Source organism: Apus apus, chromosome 1, assembly GCF_020740795.1.
Source record: "Apus apus isolate bApuApu2 chromosome 1, bApuApu2.pri.cur, whole genome shotgun sequence".
In the NCBI taxonomy this organism is placed as follows: Eukaryota; Metazoa; Chordata; class Aves; order Apodiformes; family Apodidae; genus Apus; species Apus apus.
This window is the reverse complement of record NC_067282.1, coordinates 135,853,992-135,877,889: the sequence shown is the minus strand read 5'-3', so window position 1 is coordinate 135,877,889 and position 23,898 is coordinate 135,853,992. Positions and strand designations below refer to the sequence as shown.

Genomic DNA, 23,898 nt, shown 5'->3' with positions numbered 1-23,898 from the left:
CTATAGTAGGTAGGCCTTGCTAGTTGAAAAGGGATTATGCACAAAACCCTACTTGAACAAAGACACAGGGTTCAAGTCTCCAGTTTCCTGCATTGCTGGGTCCATGCTTTTTCATAGCCTAAAGGTTACTTTACTTTTGCACTTAGCAGAACCTTTTAAGGTTTTGCTCTATTTGCATGTTCTGTCTGTCCCTTACTACACATACACTAACTCTGGTAACACCTTGAAGCCCACTATAAATGAGAGCAAAATTTTCTATTCAATGTATATGGGGAATGTCCCATTTTCAGTGACAACAGCAGTCACATCATGGAGCACAGACTGGCCCAAGGAATACTTTCCTCAATAAATTCACTGTGGGTAATTGCACTGGATAACACAAGACCAAGTAAAATCCCTCCCTTGGTGAAATAAATTTCTTTAAAATGTACAACCAAGATGGAGGAAGCAAGAGTTTTGTTGATGCACATCAAAACATCCCAATTAAGCCTCAAGTATCTCAACATTGTGATACAAATGTGCTTCTGGATGCAGAATCTTTCTTGAATGTCATGGATTGGCCTCTAGAATGGGTCCCCTCTAATTAACACAGCCCTTATTTTGCATAAATTGAACTCCAGAGCAGCCCCACTTCAAATCTTGTCCTTCAGTTCAGTGGTGACAATTCCTACTGATAGTTGTATTCCATCTAATTCCTGCCTCACAGATGAGAAATTTCAGTGGTCGAGGACAAAACCTATTTAATATGCAAAACTGCTCAAAAAGAGTTAACTTTGTGCAAGCCAATTATGAGCTCAAAGTATTTCCGGGTTAGAAATAGAGAGGTATGGATTTGAACACAAGTCAAAAGCCTTTAAGAACTCAAGTATTCCCTATCAAGTGCTTTCAAACCTAGGGAAAGCAAAATCATGACAATATAAACTAACGGTGCAGTTAGAAACAAACTTTATTGTTGCAGTTTGAAGTTATTTACACAATATAAATCTCTTTGAAAGGTACATTACTTCATTTAAGGCCTGCTACCACTGATTATAATAGCTTCAATTACATTTACTTCAAAAGAAATACAATTCACTAAAATGGATAAATGATGCATCTAAACTCCACAACAAGAAGGGTCATGAGGACTTCCAGGAGGATGACAGTGCTGGACGATGAAAAAGGCTTCTTTGTAAAAGGAGCTTGTTTTATTCACAGGACATAAATGGACTTGTGTTTAAAAGAACACTGAAAACACACAGTAACAACAAAAGGACACAAAATAGAACATATCCCTAATATGCCACAGCCCTGGTTCTCCAAGTATTTAAAGGATTTTACATAGGTGGATTAAGAGGCTTGAGACAGAACTGATGAACTGAATTTTAAGTCATATTTAAGAAAGATTAGGTACATTCTCAGTGTGGAGATTATTCAAAGTACTTGTGTACCAAGCAGCAGTTGACCACCACAGAGTGCATCTGAGATACAACATGTTAAAAGGAACACTTCTATGAAAAAAATAAATACCTTTCACACACTGAAGACTTGACAACTACCACTTTTTACACACTTAATTACTACTACAAATGCTTAGAGACATTTTTTTCCAGTTTACACTGTGTTTTATGGCATTGTATATATTTTTCATTTTTCTCTTCCATGCTCTCTTTCATCTTGTGCTTTGCATGAATCTTCAAGTGGGGAAGCAAAAAAAACCACTTAACATAGGAAAAACTCAGTTGCAATACCACAAAAATAGGTTGGTGCAGTACCAGAAGTTATTTTAGCACTTTTCAAAATTTGTTAAGATTTCAAGTAACTTGTTTACTTTGTAAAGGTTCACACGACTCCTGATTTCCACCAAGTTGTCTCTTTGTCATCTCTCTAAAAACATCAAATCAAATATATTTTGGTTAGTTCCACACCATAGGGAACCTCAACAATTACAGAATTTTTTCCCCTCTCCCACCAGGTTTACTGGTTTCCTCATCACAGGATCTGTATCTCTACAGATCAGACCAACTGGAAAAGTAACTTAAAAATCAGACTATGTTTCTCCACTGTCTTACCACATCAGCTAAATGGAGCACCTCAATGCAACTGGCACATGGAAACACTTCACACATTTTTCTTTCCACTGCAGTCTATAGGAAACAAAGTTTGGTTTCTTCTGACATATCCCACCTAGATTTGTGTGGTTTCTCACTGCCAAGAACCTCTTCCTTCAGGTTGTGTGGTTGTCTAACAGAACCTCTGCCTTGCACAAGACAAAAGGTTCTAGCTTTTCACATCTTTCACAAGCAAAAACAATTAGCTGCAAGATCAACATCAGCCTTACATTCCCTCAAATTTTGACCAAGTGTTTTCTGTTCTACTATAATTACAACCTGCGTGCTGTGGAAGAGATGATGGTAGCTAAATCCAGTAGTTGAATATTCTAGCACACCTTAGAAGGCATCCAAGAACATAGAAAATACAAAAACATTGAAACAAACCAAGAATAGACACTCAGACACAGACAGGCAAGATGCAGTCAACCTCCTCCACAAACTACAAGAAAGACTACCCCAAATGAGATTTTTCTATAACCCAGTGGAATATAAAGTTTTGTTTAATCAAAAAGTTACCCAAAGCTGCTTTAAGACTTCTTTTGGTAGGAGTAACAGAGGAACATTTTGTCAGCTTTTGTTAGCTTCCTAAGGCTTTAAAATATCTGAACGAAATTTTCAAACAATCCTTACCCTTTATGATTTGCTGTTGTCCTTAACCCATTCAAGTAAATAAGCATATCCAATACCTTAGTACATCAAAAGCTTAAGCTTGAGTTTCCACACAAATTATTTCCTTTTACTTTTATTGAACCCATTCCTCCTCTTGACTAACACTTCTTTGACAAACTCCTTTCCCAGGACCAATGTCAACATTAATAAGCACAAGTACCTTTCACCCAGTGCAGGGAACACTGACAGGATGTACAAACTGCATCAATCTTTGTCAGATGGACAGTAAGATTTGCACACCAGTACTTTCCAGCAGTTATTAAGCACAGCTGTGACATGAATGAACTAACAGCCTGAAGGACACTATGGAGTTCCAAACAGTGAAAGGCAGCAGTAATGAAATATAGGCAGGCATTTGGGGAAAACTATGCTTCATTCTGCCTATGCTTCCAAGAAGAAAGGCCTCTTCAGAAAAGGACTTCCTACACACAAAAATACTGATGAGAACTCATACTGACAAAAAAAAAAAAGAACACTATTTTAGTCAAAAAGGAAATAGTGATGATTAAGTAGGGAAAGGAAGCTTTTATATTCATGGTTCCCTAATGAAGTAGGGTGGAGGGAATGGCACACAGGGAAAATACCTGTGTTTCAAATAGTCTAAAAGGGCTATGAATAATTCTAGTGTTGAGGAAAATGACTGGCAGACTATTTTAGTGATTTGGGCATTTATTATAAGCATTGACTAGTTAGCAACTGCTTCTATTATGAGGCTATAGCCACCAAAACCATTTAAATTGGGGGACTTCTATCACAGCTCAACTTGTCACCATGGGAACATTTTGAAGAGTACTTCAACATGCTGACATTTAGAAGTCACCAGTATTCAAGAACGTAATAGGAAGTTTTGGGGAATTTAAGTTCACAGTTTTAACAGCTTTCCCTATGCCATAGGTACTACATGTACCTGTGACACATGATTTGCCCCATTATTAGAACAGACTTTCTCTTCATCTTAGTATTGTATAAACTCCTTTATTCCCAGAATCGTTCCCAAGAGCAGGATCTCAAAAAAGCTAACAGAGAAAAAAATAGACACTGGATGCCCACAGCTATAAATGGATACCCTTAACATAAAACTATTATGCTCTGTTACACGTCAATTTAATAAAAGAAGTCCGCACACAAGAGTTAGAATTCTTCTTTACATCAAAGTTTCTACAAAATAGGATAGAATACAATGCAATACACAATCCATAAATGCAAGATACAGTACAATTCACACTAATTTACAAATGGTTATTTACAGTGTTGTATATACATACACAGTCAGACCTGGTTAATGCAAAGTTGGTGAGTCCTTTTAAAACAAAAATCAAGAACTGCAAATGAAGGAATTTAAAATTATGTGACAAAATACTAATTATCATCCAGAAATCTTTGATGCCTAGGTGACCCAAGAAATTAGGCATGGATTATCCAGATCTGACTGCAAAAATGAGAAGAAAAAAATTCACACTATTCTGCTTTACAAAAGCAACCAGGCCACTACAGTCTATTGACTTGATGCTATTTGTGCAAGAATACCATTACTAATAATCCTTTTTATATTTACAATATGAGTTTAACTACAGTAAGAATTATTAATTTTGGCATTCATGCCCTTAGCTTAACATAAAGGCAACAGCGTATCTTCTTGGCAAGTCACAGTCAAAACTACAAAAGGATGTTTCTAGAGCTCAGTCATTTTTTGTCCTCCACCAAATATCTTCATGTTGCTATTAAAGAGACTGAGATAAATTAATTGAAACAAGCACATGTTCTCTAGTACCTAACTTACATTCAGAATGTCCTGTATTCACAGTTTCAAGCTACCTTATAATCTGCAATGCTATTGCAAACTACTGCTTCTCACTTAACACGTCTGTAGATATTCCTCAGCAAGCAAGAATACCAGAGTGCTACTGGCTCAAATGGATGTGGAACAAGGCTCAAGGTAACCAGCATGTCATTTTGGAAAATGTTTTCTAGAATTTCCTCAGAACTTTGTCAGGAATAGTTTTAACCAGCACTTGTCCTGAAAGAAAGCTGATGCAAAGCAGTATAGAAGTGTGTCAAATTATTTTGAACATGCAAAATGAAAGCCTCTGCCAGTACTGCAAAGTCAACCACTGTAACCTGTGATAATCCTTGTGCTTCTTCAAAGTGGCTCAGGAAAAGCTTGCAGTATTTACTATCTGCTTCAAAGTGCTTTTACGGGATTCAGTGGAACTTCACAAGTATGAGATTGAGCTGCACTCATCAAGAGCTTTGGTTCTGCAGAAGCAAGTTTCCATTCCTACAGTTATTGCTACTTGAGCTAAACAAACAAAAATGCTACTGAAAAGAATTACACTGACTCCAAACTTAAATAGTACTAAAAGGAATGCGTTTTGCCAACTGTTGGGAAAGTCAGGATTGGATTTCCCAAGTGTTCCCAAGTGTTGAATTTCCCAAGATCAAGTGAACTTCACAGCCTTTTTCAAATATTTCACCAATACAAAGCCAGAAATCAAGCCACCACTTGAAGAAAACAGCAGTAAGAGCTCTAAAATCTTTATCAATCTTCCTTCCAAGCAGATCATGGTGAACTTTGAGACACCACCCAGACAGCAGGGTATTATTCAACAGGGAGAAAGTACAGAAAATTATAGTCTTCAGTGTTTTCATGAGCTCTAGCAACATCCTTAATAACCGCTACACAGGAAAATATAGATTTTAGCTATTTGTGTCTATTTAACTACCAAGAAAATCTGTCCAGTATAGTAGTCTCCAACTAACAAACGCTAATTAAAATTACCTAATTTCAAGTTACAAAAAAATCCCAGTTCTCTCATTTGTATCAATATTTTTAAGGTTTTGACTGAAGGAAATAAAAAAATGGGAAACATTCCGAGATTAATATAAACAAGTTAGGAGGAAAAAAAAATCCAGACCTTGCTTTTGTAAAGTACCAGAATGCTATGCAAAATGGTCTTTCAAGGTGAACATTTTTCATCCACATTAATTTTCTTTGTCCTGAATCTATCCAAGCTTTTGTAAAGCACTTATGTATATATGTGTGCATATACACAGATACACACATACATACACAGCAGTGTGCCATAAAGCAATTTTGAATAAATATCTTTGTTGGAATCTGTACAACAGACTCCCCATAATATTTATTCTTCAGGTAAGTTTGTGTTTGCATGTGTATATGAAAACACACAGACTTTGTACACGTGGGCACTTACGTGACCAAAGTGCAAAGTTTTCAGAGTATAATCAGTGTTGAGTACATGCCTGCTCAACTCCACACTGCATTGTTGGGTTTTAGTTTTCTGTTCTTTCTTCCCTTCCTGCCCCCTATTTCACCCCCTTTCAGATTTAAAGCCTCTTTTCGACATAAAATTATGCATTGTTAAGTAAACATTTTCTTTTCAATTCACATTTTGTAATCCAGACCATTCTTGGTATAATAGCTTTAAGAAATAAGAAAGTGTGTGTGATGATCAAAGCCCTGTTATTCAAGTTCATATTATCCTTCAATATGGAGACTTTGAAAAGCAATTTGCTGCCACAGAAAATAAAAAAACAGACATACCAGAATCTGCAACTACAGGACAAATTTAAGACTAGAATCCAAGGTTAGAAGATGACAAAGCAGGAAGATGTCAACAATACACAAACTGTAAACCTAAGTGTCTTGCTCCCCAGTGCAACAGGATCTCTATTCAGTCATCTTCAGTTCAATAGTCCATTCTGCTAGATACTACTGAAGCACAAATAGACACCAGAATAGTGTTCAAATTTAGAATCAAGTTTCCAAAAGGATTATAGATTTGGAATAGTGGTCTTTTGCTTTAAAAGTACACTTAATAAACAAGCAGTTTTCCCACAGAAGTTAGAGACAGCAACCTTGTCCACCTAACACTATGATGGTACCTATCCTCAAATAATCTCATGGATGGTCAAGGAACCTTCACATTTCTACAGTTTAACACAGCAAGAAGGAAAAACCAAAACATTATTCATCATTTCAGCAAGCTGCTTGATTCTTATACAAAAGAAAAGTACCATAGTATGGAAAGCACCTTCTTTTTTATAAAAAAAGAGGGAAAAAATAAAGATCATCTTAACCTTTTTCCCTAGTTACAGCACACTGGTGATCTCAAGTCTATTTCCACTCATTTTGCTTGTATACATCTAAAAGGTTAATATTCACTGATCATATTTCTTTTAATATAAGTTAATGCAACTTCAATAAAATAAGTTGTTGAATGAATCCTTTGGAACAACTTCACTGTCTGCGTCCAACTTCCACAAAAACTGATGAAAGCAGCAATGGAATCATGTTAAACTTATAATAAATAATTCACATACAACATATGTTAAATTACAAAGAAGAATTAAATTGCCATTTCTACAACTTCTTACAGATTTAGCAAATTTCTAATCCGTTTCATATCAACAGCAGTATGTATGCTCTTCATACTAAATGTAACATTGAAGGACTGTTTAGAGGCATTGTTTTATAAAGCAAGAACCACCAAGTGAGCATTACAGAACTTCAACAAATGTTTTAGCTTTTTTCCAGTATCTGTTCTCAGAAAAGATTCAGGGGTTGTCTCTCCACTTGGTTAAGTTTCTTCCTCTTCATTACTCAGGAAGAGTTAATGTCATGACCTCCAGCTTCATTTTGAAATATTGGTTAAACCGAACAATTGCATACCTATTCAAATAGGGAAAGAGAGAGAGACTGAGATGTGAAGTTAAGAGCAGATAACTCCTTCCAAAAAACCAGCCATGCTAGACAGGACTAGTCAAAAGTCCAGCTACCCCAGGTACCCTGTCTCCAATATTGACACATAGCAGCTGCCAAAGGAATCAATTAAGAACAGAGCAACCACATTACAGCACTTCCTGACCACCTTGCTTGCCACGGTTTGCAAAACAGATACTGTTCCAGGACTATGGAAAGGTGGCATTTTCGTGTTGAATAGCTCATAATGGACTGCCCAACAACTGACAGCTACAATTCCAGAGACATCTCATGTTCATCTTTGCAAGAACAACACTTTATCCAAAACCGGCAAGTTTTTGGGTTCTACCACCTGTGCTTTAACTTGGTTTTTGTGCCATCTAGCGGTTACTAACAAGTACTTCTACTTGAGAAAAACTGGTCACAAGAAGAAATTCACCTTTGTCTCATTTACAAAATGACAATATTAAGCCTTGCAAAACTGGCTTAGTCAGTGCAAAAAAATTCTGAAGTGGGCTCTTTTACCAAGATAAATTATTAATTTTAGCACCCCTCCCAGCCCCAAATGGAGAGATTAATTCCCCTGCTGCCACAAAAGACCAGTTAAAAAAAATGCCAAAGATGCACATCTACCTGAAATGGAACAGCACTGGCCAGCATCTCAGGAAACACAACTTAGTATTCATGGGCATTACAAAGATTCTTTAGCAAAGATTAGGAATTTCCAAGATCAACACTGTGCACTTCTGTACAAGAGCCCCCCTTCTTCACTCTTGCAGCTGGAAATGTACATCTTTGTCTGACAGCACACCATCCTGACCAACTTGGCATTTAGGCCTTTGTCTCTCCAACAAAAAACACTCAATGCCCAAAAACATTACCTCCTCTCATTATGTTTGTTGCCTTTTTATACCATGTTTTAGCCCAGGGAAACATACTAATTTAGAGAATTTTCAGCAACAAAATGCATGGACAGCTTTTACTGTCTTGCTTTCTCTTAAAAATTGTTATAGTATGATTACAGAGATCAGGTTCATTGCTCAGACTTCACCTTTTCTGACAGCTGTGGTGTTGGATGAGATGGCCCCCAGGTCCGTCCCAGCCTATGGATTTTTCTGTGATAATATATAGTATTCTATGATGACATGTAGCAAACACTTACCCTAGAAAATCAAAGTCGATGGTGGAGTATTTGGCTTGAATAAGAGCCCACAATCCCCAAAAGAAGTGGGAAGCCTGAAAAAAGTTATTAGCAAAAGATTAACATTATATAATATCCACCATGTAATCATTCTCACACTGAGACAAATAGTTATCTACAAGAGAACTCTCAAAACACAACCTGTTTTTAAAGTTTTTTTGCTACCTCTTTACCCAAGAGATCGGTAAACAACTATTATTAAATTAATTCCGGGCAACTGTAGGAGCAAATCCATTGGCCTCCAGATCCATGTTTCATTTTCAAGAAAAATAATGTTCCATTTATGAAAATGGTCACCTATTAAGTGGGCTGGTGTACTATATATTTCTGTGCATTTTTTTAACGTGGTATATAACTAATTTCTACTGCTGCTAATTAAATCTGTATTATTCTACATGTAATCAGCTCTAGTGCACATATGAAATTTCTTAATGGCCATGAGCTTGACTGTCTCCTTATTGAAGACACTTCTGGACCTTCCAGGTTACAAGTGATATACCTCAGACTTTTGTTCAGTAGAACTGCTTACAGTAACTACCTAAATTGCTTTCTGAAGCCTACATGTAACACCTTTACCAGAAGTGCTGAAGACACTTGCATGCACACACACCTGAGAACATGGAAACTACTCTATATACATGTGAATCTGGCTTGTACCTCTAGCTTAGATAATTTTGCCTGAGAGTGAGCAGTCTGGCCTTTTCCCCCTCATCCACTAACTTCAGTTTGTACTTTCTCTAAACAAAGTTTCCCACAATAACTGACATGAGTGTGTATGGCAGTATCTGTGCATCATGTGTGGTCTATAAGCAAGTCTTGAGTCGTTCTCTAAACAGAACTCTATCCTCTTAAACACTAGTACAACCACAATTTACAACTGACAGAACAATGTTAATATATATTAAAACAGACCACCAACCTACTTAATTGCAGATCTAACTTTTCTAAATGAACGGGACAGCTGAAATTAAACCTTCCAATTAATGAGAGAGATTTTAAAAGAATAACAGCAAACAAGCTGGTATTTTTAAGGGTTTGTTTAATAGCTATCTTCCTAGAAAGTGAACTGCATTTTCTTACTGCAACAAATAGCTTCTGCCAGAAAACTGAAGGTATTACAGTAACAGAGGTGTGCCTGTGTTAGTCAGATAGAGGACTGAAATAAGGTCAAACTGGGTTCTTAAGCCTTAGTCCGCCTGTGAGTAGTTTGGCACATTATTCCTCATGAAAAGCAAAATAAAAGTTCTCCAGCTATTGGGTCAAGGGCATTTTGCTGTAATATTTTCTGTCACATCACCCTAGGTAGAACAAGAACAGGGAGAGTCAGAAAATGTAACAAAAAAAACATGAACCTGTATAGTATCTTCAGAAATCAAACAGGAATCAAGGTTGGAAAGAGACATCCTCCAGCTGCTTCTAACAGTATACGTAATTGGGACATTCCAAGACTCAATGCCACATTTATTCTGACTCAATGCCACATATATTCTGACTCAATGAATTCCTCTTGATGTGCTTTTTTTTCCCTGAAGGACAAGGCACCAAAGCCAGACTAAAACTGTACGTGCTGCATCTTTTAACAAGGAAAGAACACGGGAGCAGAGCTTTTAATTTGAAAGTCTGCAGAAGACAGACTGACAGGAGACAGCTTATAACACAAGAGAAAGGAGGAACAGTGAATAGGCTCATACAGCCAACTCTCACTCTCCGCAGGAAGACAGATCTTCTGGGGAATCACAGCAGACTACATGTGCCCTTTGCTACAATTTAAACCACCGAGGTGGACAAAACAACTCTCTTAATCACCAAGACACTGCAGGCAAGGGAAGAGTTATGGTAGGAATGGCAGATTCTACCTCTAACAAAAAAAAAATTCAAAGTATCCTAACTTTACTGTAACAAAGTTTTATCGTATTTTTAAAAAGCTTCTAATGTCAGAAGATTTAGAAGTCTTTATAAAATGCTCTACCATCATCTTACCATTACAAGAGGTTGCTCAACACAGACCCACCATAAGCTCTAGCCAACTCAGGAACTTGCCAGAACAATAAACAGCCAATAGAAATATCTGCTAAAAGCCCATCTCCTTGTTTTTTGAACGCTCATACCTCTTTCACTAGGAATATTCTACAGAGACTTTTTAACACACAACATAGGAGAAAGTTTCTATAGAACAGGCTAAGGAAGATTTTCTTCACATGCCACAGCACTCAGAGAAAGAAACTCAACTTTGTCCACAGAGTAGCAGGCTTCTCTATAGAATTTAATATATTCTAATCAAGTGTTTGTTATTTACCAGTGCAAACTGATTGACTTGGACATATAGAACCTCAACTTCTTTTTCACTGACTTCTGTGCCAAATCCTTTATATTCTTTGTAGGCCTCAAGGTAAGATCTCAGCCACTGTTCCTGTAATTTCCTGTTAGGATAAAGGCTGTAGTCTACTTCATTTACCCCTAAAGGAAGAAAAAAAAAAATCTATTAAAACCTTTTGGTATCTAAAAAGACCATTAGAATCACATTACTGGACTACTCCCCCCCTCCCCACCTTGAACATACAAATTTATGTGGACAAACATCAGTATTTTTTAGTTTGATGTGACTTAATCAGTTACATGTTGGCAGGAATTTCACACGCTCTCATCGGAGCATTCAACATAACAAGTTTTCAGCCACACACAGTCTACTTGTAGTTGTAGTTCACCAAGTTTGGCCTTGAGAGAACCCTCAAAAAATATACACACATTATGAAACAAAAGCCCTCCCAAACATAACCAAATATAACAGATTTGATATGAAAGGTGACTTCTATGTAAAAATATCCAAAGCTGAATCCAGATGCATGTACATTGTCACCAAACAAGCTGCTATTTATGAAAAAAAAATAATTATGTCCAACTCTCCACAGATTATTCGTAGAAGTCTGATCTCCATAAATACTTTTTGCCTATTTTCCTTCCTATACTGGAGATGTCTAGTCACAGGTCATATAGCGTGTGCCAGGAGTCCGAAACTGGGATCACAGTTCTCTCCCACTAGCTGTCATTCCCAGAGGACTTGAGACGTTGCTCTTTGAATCTTATTTTATGAACAGAACAATGCTCTAATGCCTACATTCTTTCTTGTGTCAGATACACTCAAATTTAGCTTTTTTAAAAAATCAGATTTTTACTGGATGGATAGAGAACAGCAGAGGTAAAGCACAACTGTCTTCATAGGCAAAACATATTTGTTCATTTAGTCTTCTTACCATGCTTAGCTCCTTAAAGATACAGTCAGACTCTGAAAAGTGCCACATGAAAACCTGAACTTTCAAATATATCTTGTAAAGAATTTACCTTTCTTTCCAAATACCTACACTCCGAATTTTTTTAAGTTATCTAGACTCAACATTCAGTTTGTGAAACAATGACTGGTAGATTAAGACTCCTAATTTCACTGTGCTTTCCATCATTATCTCTAATCATTATGTAGCTTTTTTTCCTGTTATCTTGTCTTCTGAAATAACACAGCATACACTCAAAGTTATTTCTCTTATGGAAAGAGTAAAGAGAAAGGGAATTCACTGAAAAATTTCTAACAAATTAATGAATTAAATCTACCATTAGCTTATTCCTAAAATTCCACCTTTTTCCTACCACACAATCTTAGCCCTTCCTTCTTATTTCAGGACATGACTCAAGGGCAAGCACTTAGACACATTCAAAACCAAAAAACCCACAGAAGCCTGCCATTTGGAACAGTTGAACCACACAGTGTATTCTCACTATATACCTATACTGTAAAAGATACATCTGCAGTATTTCATTACTATGGGCTGTCTCTGCTATGTCATTCATAAAACGACACTGTGAAAGTGGCAAGTTCTGTATTTATCTAACTCTACCAAAACACAGGACATGATGTTCTCATTACTAGTTTAGCAGAGCTGCAAAGGAAAGGCATAACTGGCTTGTGAGACAGCAATACATTTTGATACCATCAGATGAACAGCTACATACATGTATCTAAATATACAGACAGAAAAAAAATGTGCAAGAATAAGGGTGGGTTTTTTTATAAAATCAGTTTATGTTTCCTCAGAAATTCAATTTTTACCTGCAAATTCATTGAAGTGATTTCCAATATCATAAGCCAGGTAGTTGTATCCAGAGTACTCATAGTCTATGAACTGCACATCATCTAGGTGAGACACAACAGCAGCAACATCAGAGTCCATATCAAACGAGGTCACAGAACTAATCCTCTGGTGTCCTTTGAATTTTTACAGGAAAAACAGAAGAAAACCACACACCCATCTTACTTGTACCCCACTGTGTGCACTCAGACATTCCAGGGTAAGGCTGTAATTTTTATGAGATTTACCTGAATATTCATTCAAAAAGCTCTTAAATAATTACTTAAGAGCTTACAGTTCTCTATTTTTAAACTTCACATAGCAGAATTTCTATTTTAACTTCTACCACATGAGGGCATCCCTTGCCTTCAAAATAAGAAACCTAGTAGAGGATTCTTTATTTAAACTTTATTAGAAATAGCACAACATTTTTTCCCCAACTTAAAAAAAGAACAGTCCTGTTTATTCTCAGAGAAGTGTCCAACCACAATGTACTAGCATGTTACCACATGTTGGTATTTCCTGCTTCCTCCAACCACATTTACAAAGTAAGGCTATTCTTAATTGTTGCTTTCTTTAGCTGACTTAAACTAGTCTGAAGAAATGATCAGAAAATCCTCAAGGCATCAAAACTATGAAAATATGCAGTGTTGTGTAAACAAGGATTGATAAAGCAGCAAACACAGCCTCAAATGTTTCCAAATTACATTTACCTGTAGTGAAGCTGAGGAAAATGCTTCACTCAAGGTAACACAGCATCAAACATGCTCAAGAATGCCTACAACCATATTAGTCAAGACATTAACAAGACAGATGAGGTAAAACTAGAGCTCTTGAATTTTAAGGGAAACCAGCAAAATTACTAAAAATATTATAAAAGGAAGCAATGGGTTAATTTAAGAGCCACTTGCACTAGAACATGTAAAAGCCTCTATTTCCCATGGCTATGCTGAAATTTATAATTTTAATAGTTGCACCTTTCTCCTTCTCTACATCCGTTCCTTTGATGACTAGCTGTATATTTACTCAATGCAAACATATTTCTTCTATTACAATCAACAATCTTCTTAGCATGACAAAGTATCTTAAAAATACTAATGTTAACTATCAGAACTCCAGGCCAAAAAAAATCCAGTAAATCAATAACATTAGGTATCTTATGCATTTCCTAGATTAAGTATTTTAAGTGTTTCATATACTGCCACAAGATTTAGGGATATTGGTCATATCAAATGCAACAGCTTTGCCAGATACACGTCCTGACCAACTTATCACAAACTTAGAAGCATTTCTTTTATCTATGCAGTTTGTCTTTACCATATTTGAAATATGAACACAATCCAGATGGATAAATCTTGTCTAAGCACTTATAATGGAAGTTAAATGGCACAACACAAAATCACTTACTCACAATCCTCCAAGTCAGAGTTTACCCTTACTTCCACAGGAGAGGATTGTTTACCAAGGTTCTGAGGTTAAACCTTTTAGGCTCTGACAAACCAGTATGAAAATGGCCTGCAGAACAGAAAGCTCCTTCCAGGAAAATCTTTCAGGCCCCAGAAAAGTGAGGTTCTCTAGAACTCTGAAGGGACAAGAAATTTTACAGCAGCTGCAGACAAGATCTTATAATGCTGTCACAGATTAACTTCTGCCACTGCTTGACTTGCAGATTCACATACTTGAATATACTTTAATTTCCCACTGGTTCTTCAGCACAGTCCAACCCTGATTAATATTCTGCTACATAATCGACCTCCTGAACTTCCCACTTTCACACATCCCCAAACATTTGATACTGCTTGTATTCAGAGGGTTTTCCTTCCTCCTACATAGAATACAAATATAGCAGGTACAAGCTCACTTGTAAAATACCAACATAAGACATATTTAAATTTATTTCATGTGCAAATTTCCTCATTAATATACCTACATGCTATCATGCTTTTTAAAGTACAGATTTTTATATAAAAATAGTATCACGTACAATAAGAAATCAAATCTAACAAGATACAAATAAGGCTGTTACCAGGCCTTACGCACATGAACAAATGATGTGATAAGCCTCCATCCAGTGCACAAGTAGCCTGGTGTATGCCACCACAAGTAACAACAATGGCTTCCCTCATCTGTAGCAGATCAAGAAAAATTTGGCAAACTCCCATTTGATAAGTCAAAAGTTCAAAGTGAAAGAGTCCTGCATTTTTACTGATCTCTTTCAGACTTATCTATTGTGGAATTCAACCTTGAGTTTCATTTTCTTCGTTACAGGTTCAAAATAGATATACAGTCCTTTCTGTAAAACTTAGAGAAAGCAAAAACCTTTGTCACTTCATAAATGCAATGTCTGAGCTACCTTGTTTTAGAAGAATCAAAAGAAAATTTGCATTAATTATTTAAATATCCACAGTATTAGATGCTACTTACTGCAGTTCATACAGGAAAGCCATTTCTAAAAGATACAGTTTACCCTAGTAGTTAGGCCGACAGCTTTTGTTTTAAAGGTTTGTAGTAAGTACAAATAATTTATACATCCCACCAATCTCACTGGGAGCAGGCAGGGCAACAAGAGATACTAGTCTACACACATTTGGTTTTCACTGAAAAATTTGAAACTTCCATCGTCTCTCCGAAAAAGCTACTGTTATCAACAGGAATAGAGACATCAAGAATATTGAACAACTCAAGTTGAAACACACTCCTTTCATCAGGGGGTCTACTAGTGTCAACAACTGTAAGGTAATCTATGAAAACTACATGAAGACACATATGGAATGCATGCCATGTTCTGCACATCAGAAATTCTTTTTTTTTTAAATAGATCAAGTAGTAGTCAGGAGGACATCCATTAGATCTCCTCAGGGAACTGAAAGGTAGGAGGGTGATCATCTCTCTCTAGCGGCTTTCTTCACTTGTAACTGTTTAATAAAGGAAGCACTTTCAGTGTGCAAGTTCTAGCTGTAGTTACCACAGCAGAATGATGTATCCTGAGTTCCATCCCATCCTGCTCATCAGGTGAGCCACTGAGGCCCTAGAAGACAGCTTTAGTAAAGACAATGATCTATGCTATAAGCATACTTGAAAATTCACAAATGGGTCATATACCCAAAGAATTATTTTAGCTATAAAAACCCAATATACCTTTGCAAAACAAAAACAAAACAAAAAGGTTTAGGTCAAAACCAGAAGCCTTAAACATACCTCAGTCTTCAGAAGCACTGAGCACCCACAGACTCCTACCAAAGATCATAGAAAACATTGGGTAGGCAGAGGGAATAAACACAACAAAACTAGCCATGTACCTACACACTTAACTTCCTGGCAGGTGACTTTCATACATTGGAAAAGAACACACAGAAACAGACAAAAGAATACTGATACTTGGTCTTACTGAATAGCAACTTGAATTTCCTTAAAACATCAGGTATTTTTGCAAACTCTCAGGTCACATTGAAAAAACCCAAACTTTAAGAGCATCAGAACACAAAGTCTGTAAATAAGTAGTACCAAGCATCCATCAAATTTTTACTGTCTTGATGCCCAAGTGGTAAAAGCATCATGAAGCTCCAAGTTATAGACTTCAAAGAGTACTTCACACTGATAATTGTAAGTTATGTAAAAATAACACTTGCAAATTTTCATATCCTGAGTGACTGCAAAAAGACATTAACAAAACAGCAAGAGGCAGAGTCCTCTCAGCCTCAGCATGAACAAATTGAAATAAAGTGAGTGACACTCCACGAAATGAAGCTAGCACTCAACATGCTATTCAAGCCTCATAAATAAATTTTAACAACATGAGACACATTCTTCTTAAAATCAGTATGTGGCACAACTATAACTTTTCTTTCAAGTCTGAAAATTTGCCATTAATTTAATGCAGAGGACCAGTCTAAAGCAAGGCACTGTGACATGCCCCAATTAGTTTAAATGCATTGGATGGAAGTCCTAGTCTCTGCTGATAATCTGTAGCTTAAAAAAAACACATACATGCACGTACCCTGTGCCTAGTAAGTGTGCAAATTAAGCATTCACAACTAAAATTATAAATACAGTGTTGCAAAAAAATATGAGTTATTTGGTTTGTGCCATCTCCTAAAAAGAAAGAAACACTACCAGCTTTGCTCAAACTTTTCTAGGGGAAAAAAAAAGTAGTTAATCTAGGAGACTGATTCTCTTTCTTTAGTTCCAGCTTAGGGTCACCAAGGTCTTTTTGATACACAGCAGCCTCTCTAGATCAAAGAGTAAATGTAGTAAGAGTACAGCATCACCAAAGCCATTAACTACCTTCATACAGCTTGAAGTCATTCCTAATGAAGTACATCTTTAAATATTCCATTTTGTGCTTTGCAAAGTTATTTGTATACCGATAAAAGCTTTTGCTCTGCTAAACAGAATTCAAGCAATACATATTTATAGTTAAAAGTTGAGCTTCCACTTCTAAAACACGTTCCTCATTTTAAGGTTTTACTAACAGACAGACTGATGTCTTTACTATGTCCAAAGTTCACTGTAAGTAACAGCTTTCAAACAAGTCAGTCTACAAATGGCATTGAGGTTTGGTTACTATGAAAATGGTACCTGATGTATCCAGGTCACAGAAGTGTTACAACACATATGCAATGTTCAATTGTTAAGTTTAATAAATATTTCATATGTCCAAGTCTTTTTCTCCCCAAGGATGTTTAGCTTGAAGCCAAAGTGCTTTATGTACCTCCCTCCTCCCCACCCTGTTCCCGAACACTAAGAACTCACACACTCATTACTGTAGGATTGCTCATAAGTGATGCACTGCTGACATTGCTTTTTCCTCCATTCTGTTTACAAAAAGAAAAGCATAAAGCATTTGTTTTAAAGATATAAACTTAAAGCCTCTTAGAGAGCCTTTTAAAAGAATTCCTCCCGTTTTTTTTGCAACATGGTTCTACTATGAAAAGTGACTGTAAGAATTATTTTTACCTTAATGGGTCCATTATGGAATGCTAAAACTCAAAGTAGTTTCAGCACTGAAAAGACCCACACTGTAACAGTAGATTTATTTCTTTTTGGTACTGCAGTAACACAACTCCACTCTGTAATACCACAAGCCAATTTTTTTTTTTTTTGCATACCTTGCCTGCTTTTCCCCTCCTCTTTTTAAGCTACCATTGAAACTAAGTAAAACCACGGAGGTTTTGTAATGAATTCTGAGAATTTAATATTGCTGTTCATAGCACTATACAGGTATATACTATATACCTGTAGAGCTAGGAGTACTAGCAATTCCTTTAAAAATGGTACTACTCAGACAGAAATTTGTATACAAGCCACCAAGATTTTCTTAATTCACATGTATTCAGTGTATATCTGATACACAAACTGGTTATACATAAAGAGCCAGTTTTCATACTAGAACCAACTCTAGCATGTTTTTGCTAGTTTTTATTTAGAAATTAAGGTACATAAGCTTAAAAGGTCAACGACCAATGGCGACTGATGGAGAATACTTCAGTTCCATTCAGTCATGTACTTCACACACTTGTGGACTTACATATCAACAGTCACATCAAACTGTCACAAATATAAAACTCCTGAAAGGAACATGTCATCCTCGCTTCAAAAGAAAATCTTGATCTAACTGTAACCTGATCAATTTGTTGCACTCAGCTGAACTCAGATATTTGAAATGGGAAGAAATTTGTGCATTTTTAATGCACTGTGGGTCTTTTACTGTCATAAAGTTTGCCTTTTTCATTTGCTCAGATGTCCTGTGGAATTGATTCCTTTAGTAACCGAACCTCAAACCACTAAAATCCAAAAATAAAAGCAAATGCGTTTATACAAAAACTCTGTAATTTTGATTAAGGCATTATTTAATAACATGAATTGAGTTAAATGTATTATAATAAAAAATAAAAATGTACTTCATCTTTGCTAAGATGTACTGCTTGTACAACTGTTTAAATACAGTACGTATTTAAAAAATAAATCTTTAAGATGCCTATGTACCTCACACAGGAAATACTACTACAACCTATGCCTCAATTGAAGTACCACTAAGATAATGCATTATGAATGTATTTTTCCACAATCACAAACCAAAACAATACACATATTAAAGGAGATAATGTCTTCACGTTATTTTCTATGCTTGTGTGATTTTTTTCCTCCAAAAAGCTTTATATGTTTAGAATAGAACAATTACATACTTTGAAGCCTAACCGTACAGGCAGGCTAGGGATTAACAAATTCATTAAAAGAAAGCAAGGAACACCAACATTCTTCTTCTATACAGTAATATAAATGAGAATTAGCTAATTAAGCAACTTAATATTTTCACAAATATCACTATCATTGTGTCTTAAAAGCTCAAATTGAGTTCACTTAAAGTCACTAAAATCACACTACTGATATAACAAATGCAATTACAGCATAAACAAACTAAACCACTACTTACTGTTGAGTTCATACCTACCTCGTTTCTTGTTGTAAATAATATTTTTACACAATAGGTCATTGTGACAGAGTACCACTGGTGATCCTAAATTTGACAGTCTTTCCTTCATCCAGGCCATCTCTTCCTGAAGGACTTCAGGACTTGGAATGTCACTTAAAAACCTTTTCAGGTATAAGAAATGTGATTGTTAAGATTTAGTACTGTGTGTTCCATACCAAGCATTTGTGATGAAATAAGTTACTTTCCTCCACATTCTTATTTCAAATAATTCAACAGACTTTCTCATAAGCTGAAGTACTCCTGTCTTTGACACCATGGCAATCAAATTATGACATTTATCTCCCTCTGTCCTCCCCAAAAACTATTTTCTAAAGACTGTCCAAGCAATAAAAATAACCAGTCCAAAAATCAGGAGTCTAACTTAAACACAACCTTGCATATTTTAAAAAAGAGTAAAGATGGTAAGTGTTAGAGCATGACTTTAATTCACTTCTTGCTCACATTACATTAGTTCCTTTAAGTAGAATAACTGGGATTGATTTTTAGTTCTAGTCACCATAAATATGCTTAATTGGAAATTAAGAAAAAATGCCTACTTAAATACTCAATTTTCTCATTTTTCTTAAAAATTTTACATTGCTAAAGAAAAAATTCAACTTTGCTAGATCATTCTTTGATAACAATGCAGCAAGAAGGGCAGCTGGCATCAGTGATTTCAAAGATAGTCTATGAAGAATATTTTTAGCTGCAATCTGCATACTGACTGATAACTGAGTCTGAAGACATTGTACAAAATACTTCCACATCACAGTTTTAAAAGTTTGATCTCCAACCCCCAAGAAACGTTGTCCTTAATTCAAGCTTTAGATTATAGCACAGAAATTTGATTCAGGTTAACATAAATGTTAAACATTGCCATTCTTATCTTAATCTTCCACTGACTGATGCTAAAACCCCTTGTAAATATTTTCTTATTTTGTTAGTCTTCTAAGAAAATGTTCTACTTACACGTCAAGAGTTATACTATGATGCTAAAAAAATTAAACACCGGTGAGTAACTCCATGAGAGCATGAATCTGACTGTATTGATACCTTTTCTTCCTCTGGGAAACACTTTGACAGCTCATCCCATCACCCAAGAGTCTTTCATTAATTTTGCTTTTATGGCACCCAATTTTGAACAAATTTATAAACTGAATAAATACAAGACAGTCAAGAGGTGCAGGTTAGAAACAGCAACAAGCAGTACTCCCCTGCAGCCCCAGGAAATATGCTTACAGTATTCACCCCAGAACACTTGTCTCAGTTCGAGAGACTGATGGATCTCTTAAAAGCTGTTGAGACACAACTAACTACTTCAAGTACTTCTGTAAAACTTCATTTTTTAAAAAAGAGTAAAGAAAACTATTATTTATTAAGTGTCTAATCAAACCAAGAACTATATATATAAACATACACAACATACCAAATAAAAGTATCTCCTTATTATATTTGACATTTATATAGCTACTTCAGTATATAACAGTATGACAAAACTCAATTTTACAAACTTCATTAAATGGTAAGCCAAACCTATTTTTTAAGCATTCTTCTATACCCTCAACCAGAAGGAAGGGAAATATAGAAAGCACATAATGAAATACACACCTTCTATTTACTTCCTCATCCATAAATTCTGTGGGTATGAGAGAGAAGTATTTCCCCATCTTCAGCCATAGATTAGATTTAGGGATCCATCCATTGTGTGCATGAATAGCGTGGATTTTAGCAAGCTGTCTGGCAATGAGTCTAAAAAAACCACCAGAGTTTAATTTAATGTTATGTTTGCAATAGATCTTACCCTCTTTATCATATTTTTCCTAGCAAAAAGAGAAGACAACTACAATATATTTAACAGAAAAACTATAGACAATGGAGCAAGGGAATTCAAAGAGGGTTTAACTAAGAGCAACATAGCTATAGGGTAGCATCTCTAAAGACTCAAAAGGTTATTACCAGCACTATTTCAGAGAGGGGAGGCAGAAGTTCAGGTACAGCATGCAGACTTGACCTGTATTTATAGTCGACTCTTCAACTTGATTATCTTTAGAAGAGTTGACTCAAATCAGCTGCCATTGTTAGGAAAATACATTTCAGTGCACAGATGGAAAGCTAAAATCTTAAGACATCAGCACTTTCTTTTCACTGCTAATGGCTTAAACAATGGAAGACTATCTTGACCCTATTCAGAAAAGCAATGTATTAGAAACAGAGCTAGGAGTACTTGCTTTAATCAAGTCCAGCCCCCTGCAGCTCCCATCATGTTAAATGATCTCCGCAAAAGTAATGTGCAAGTGTTAAATACTCACAACAAGCAGACCTCTAATTAGTATATAGTCTTCTGGGGAGGCAGCAAGGACCATTTGTTCAGCACTGAAATACCATGTTAACTAAGACAGAGGACAGTGAGCCACGAAGAGTGTGAACACCAACTTAGTGCAGCCTTACAGAAGTAATTCTTTTCTGCCTGCTCATAAACTAAGCTTGAGATCCTTTGGGCCTGACAGAACACTATAAATGAATCATGGAACTTTAATAATGAAATTATAATATGAACAAAGGAACAGTAATTTTAAAAAAATGTAAAAGCTTACCTGAAAATATCTGGATTGCATACATGCTCTGGGTCCAGTGCTTCTCCCTGCATGAACTCGTAGCACAGGCCATTATTGAAAGTACAGTATAGTTGAGGTGCACAGCCATGAGCCTGCAACACACGGAAACTCTTCACTTCCTCATCTCGGTCTACTAAGAGCTCAGTCTTGTTTCCATAGATCCTAACTAGAACCACATCATCTGTTATGTCACCCACATAGCAGCCAATTAGTTTATTGGTGATTCCATCGGTGAACAGCTGAAAAGTAAACAACAATGCATAAGCAACTCAGATCTGCATTTTCAAGATGCAGGAAAAAAAATGCAGAGTTATTCTTTAGTGCATAACACACAAATGTTTGAGCATTAACTAAATAAAACTAAGATACAGAAAAAAAAGGAGAAAACTGCAAGTTGTTTTTTTTTGTTCCTCAGCCACACATGAAAGGAGAAGAGAAAAATGTGGATGTTACAGTGAACTAAAGAAATATCACATGTAAAAGGCAGTAACTGAAAGCTCAATACAGTAAAATGAGTTTCTACATAACCACTCAAACTGATGCATTGAAATGGTTTAAATCAAAGTCCCAACAAAGCAGCAATCCTCAACCACTACGAAAAGTGATGAATACAGGCAGCAAATTGGAGACAGTACTTAAAATTCAAGACCTCAGCCAAATTAAAAGCTTTTGACAAGACTATCCTTCCATTTTACTTAATAATTGGTACATCATTTTAAAAGCATTTTAAAACATAAATACAATTTGTAAAGCCCTGCAACTCACTAGACTTTTATCAGTCTAATCACTGATGCCTGAACATACTGAAGATTAAGTAGCTTTCTATAAAAACAAGAACATTATTGGACCATTATGTTTACATTTAATGATAACTTACTCACTGCCTTTCAAATAATGATGGAGGTATGGATACTAGAAGTTCCTAGCTGTGGGGGGGATGCAAAAAACCACCCACTCCTTAATTGCTGCTTCTCTTTTCACATTTTATAAGAAGGCCTAAAATACACATTATACAGGCTGAACTCTTGCAGATGCTACTTGACAACAACTAGACCGCTCTGTGTGCCCAGTTGCATGTAGTTAAGCACTTGAAATGCCACCCAATGCCTGCAAGAATAACACAGAAGCTCTTAATCTCCTCCTCCAATCCAGGACAGTTTTACAGCCCAGAAAACAAGATCTTTGGCACTTTCAAACTCTTTGCACTCTGTCAACTCAAACTGAATGCTTACGAACTTGCTAGGTGAGCAATACCCATATCAACCCTAACTGTTAGGTAAGTGACAGAAGGACAAGCTATTAACAGGTGACAATCAACAACACAAGGAATAACACTAAATGTTTCCATAACTACTGAACTGTCTCCTGCAGACTTAAAGGTGAGAATCAAACAACTTGAAAGTCAAGGATCTCACAGCAACTGTAATTTATATTCAAATAGAAATTTTTTTTGTGTTTACAGTCATGCCTCTCCTTCCACTGTTGCACCCAAAACCCTACATAAAACCCAATTAAAAAAGAACAAATCCTACCACAAAGAACATAACCTCCTTTCAGGTCCTTGCACCAAAACAAGCGAGCCACAAGAAGCAGCTTCAAGTTGGTTAACATATACAGACATATAAAATTTGGGGAAAGCATACAAAAATGGGGAAGCATCCTGAAGATTTAACTTGACATCTTTCTTTAGGAAGTGTTCTCATCATTAATTCTCATTTAGCTAACTCTTCTGGCATATGTACAAGAGACAAGTAGAGACACAGTCTGATTACCTTCATTAGATCTTTTTCAAAATACGCAGGTCCTTGAAGCTGCAAGCAACTTTAATTTAAAGGCAATCTGATGACCCAGTACAGATTTTTGTTTTAAAATTCCTAACAGAAGTCAGAAAATCATCTGGAAAATGAAATCTATTTATCAGAATTAAAATACCAACTGTTTAATAACAAGTTTTAATTCCTTATTTAGAGATGTTCCTTCAATACTCCCTTCCCTGCATGTCTTCTT

General features: G+C 36.0%; 1 protein-coding gene across 1 annotated transcript in view; it reads right to left on the bottom strand.

The window, feature by feature from the left end:
* Positions 1 to 928: 928 nt before the first annotated feature.
* Positions 929 to 23,898, bottom strand: part of ETNK1 (ethanolamine kinase 1) — a 32,291-nt gene continuing 9,321 nt past the window's right edge. Inside the window, exons 2-8 of the mRNA XM_051619854.1 lie at positions 21,871 to 22,130; positions 20,885 to 21,025; positions 19,256 to 19,398; positions 12,786 to 12,869; positions 10,983 to 11,143; positions 8,648 to 8,721; positions 929 to 7,455 (exon numbers count right to left, since the gene is read on the bottom strand). Coding sequence (XP_051475814.1) covers positions 7,383 to 7,455; positions 8,648 to 8,721; positions 10,983 to 11,143; positions 12,786 to 12,869; positions 19,256 to 19,398; positions 20,885 to 21,025; positions 21,871 to 22,130 — 936 coding nt within the window. The 3' untranslated portion in view covers positions 929 to 7,382. The remainder of the gene's footprint in view (positions 7,456 to 8,647; positions 8,722 to 10,982; positions 11,144 to 12,785; positions 12,870 to 19,255; positions 19,399 to 20,884; positions 21,026 to 21,870; positions 22,131 to 23,898) is intronic.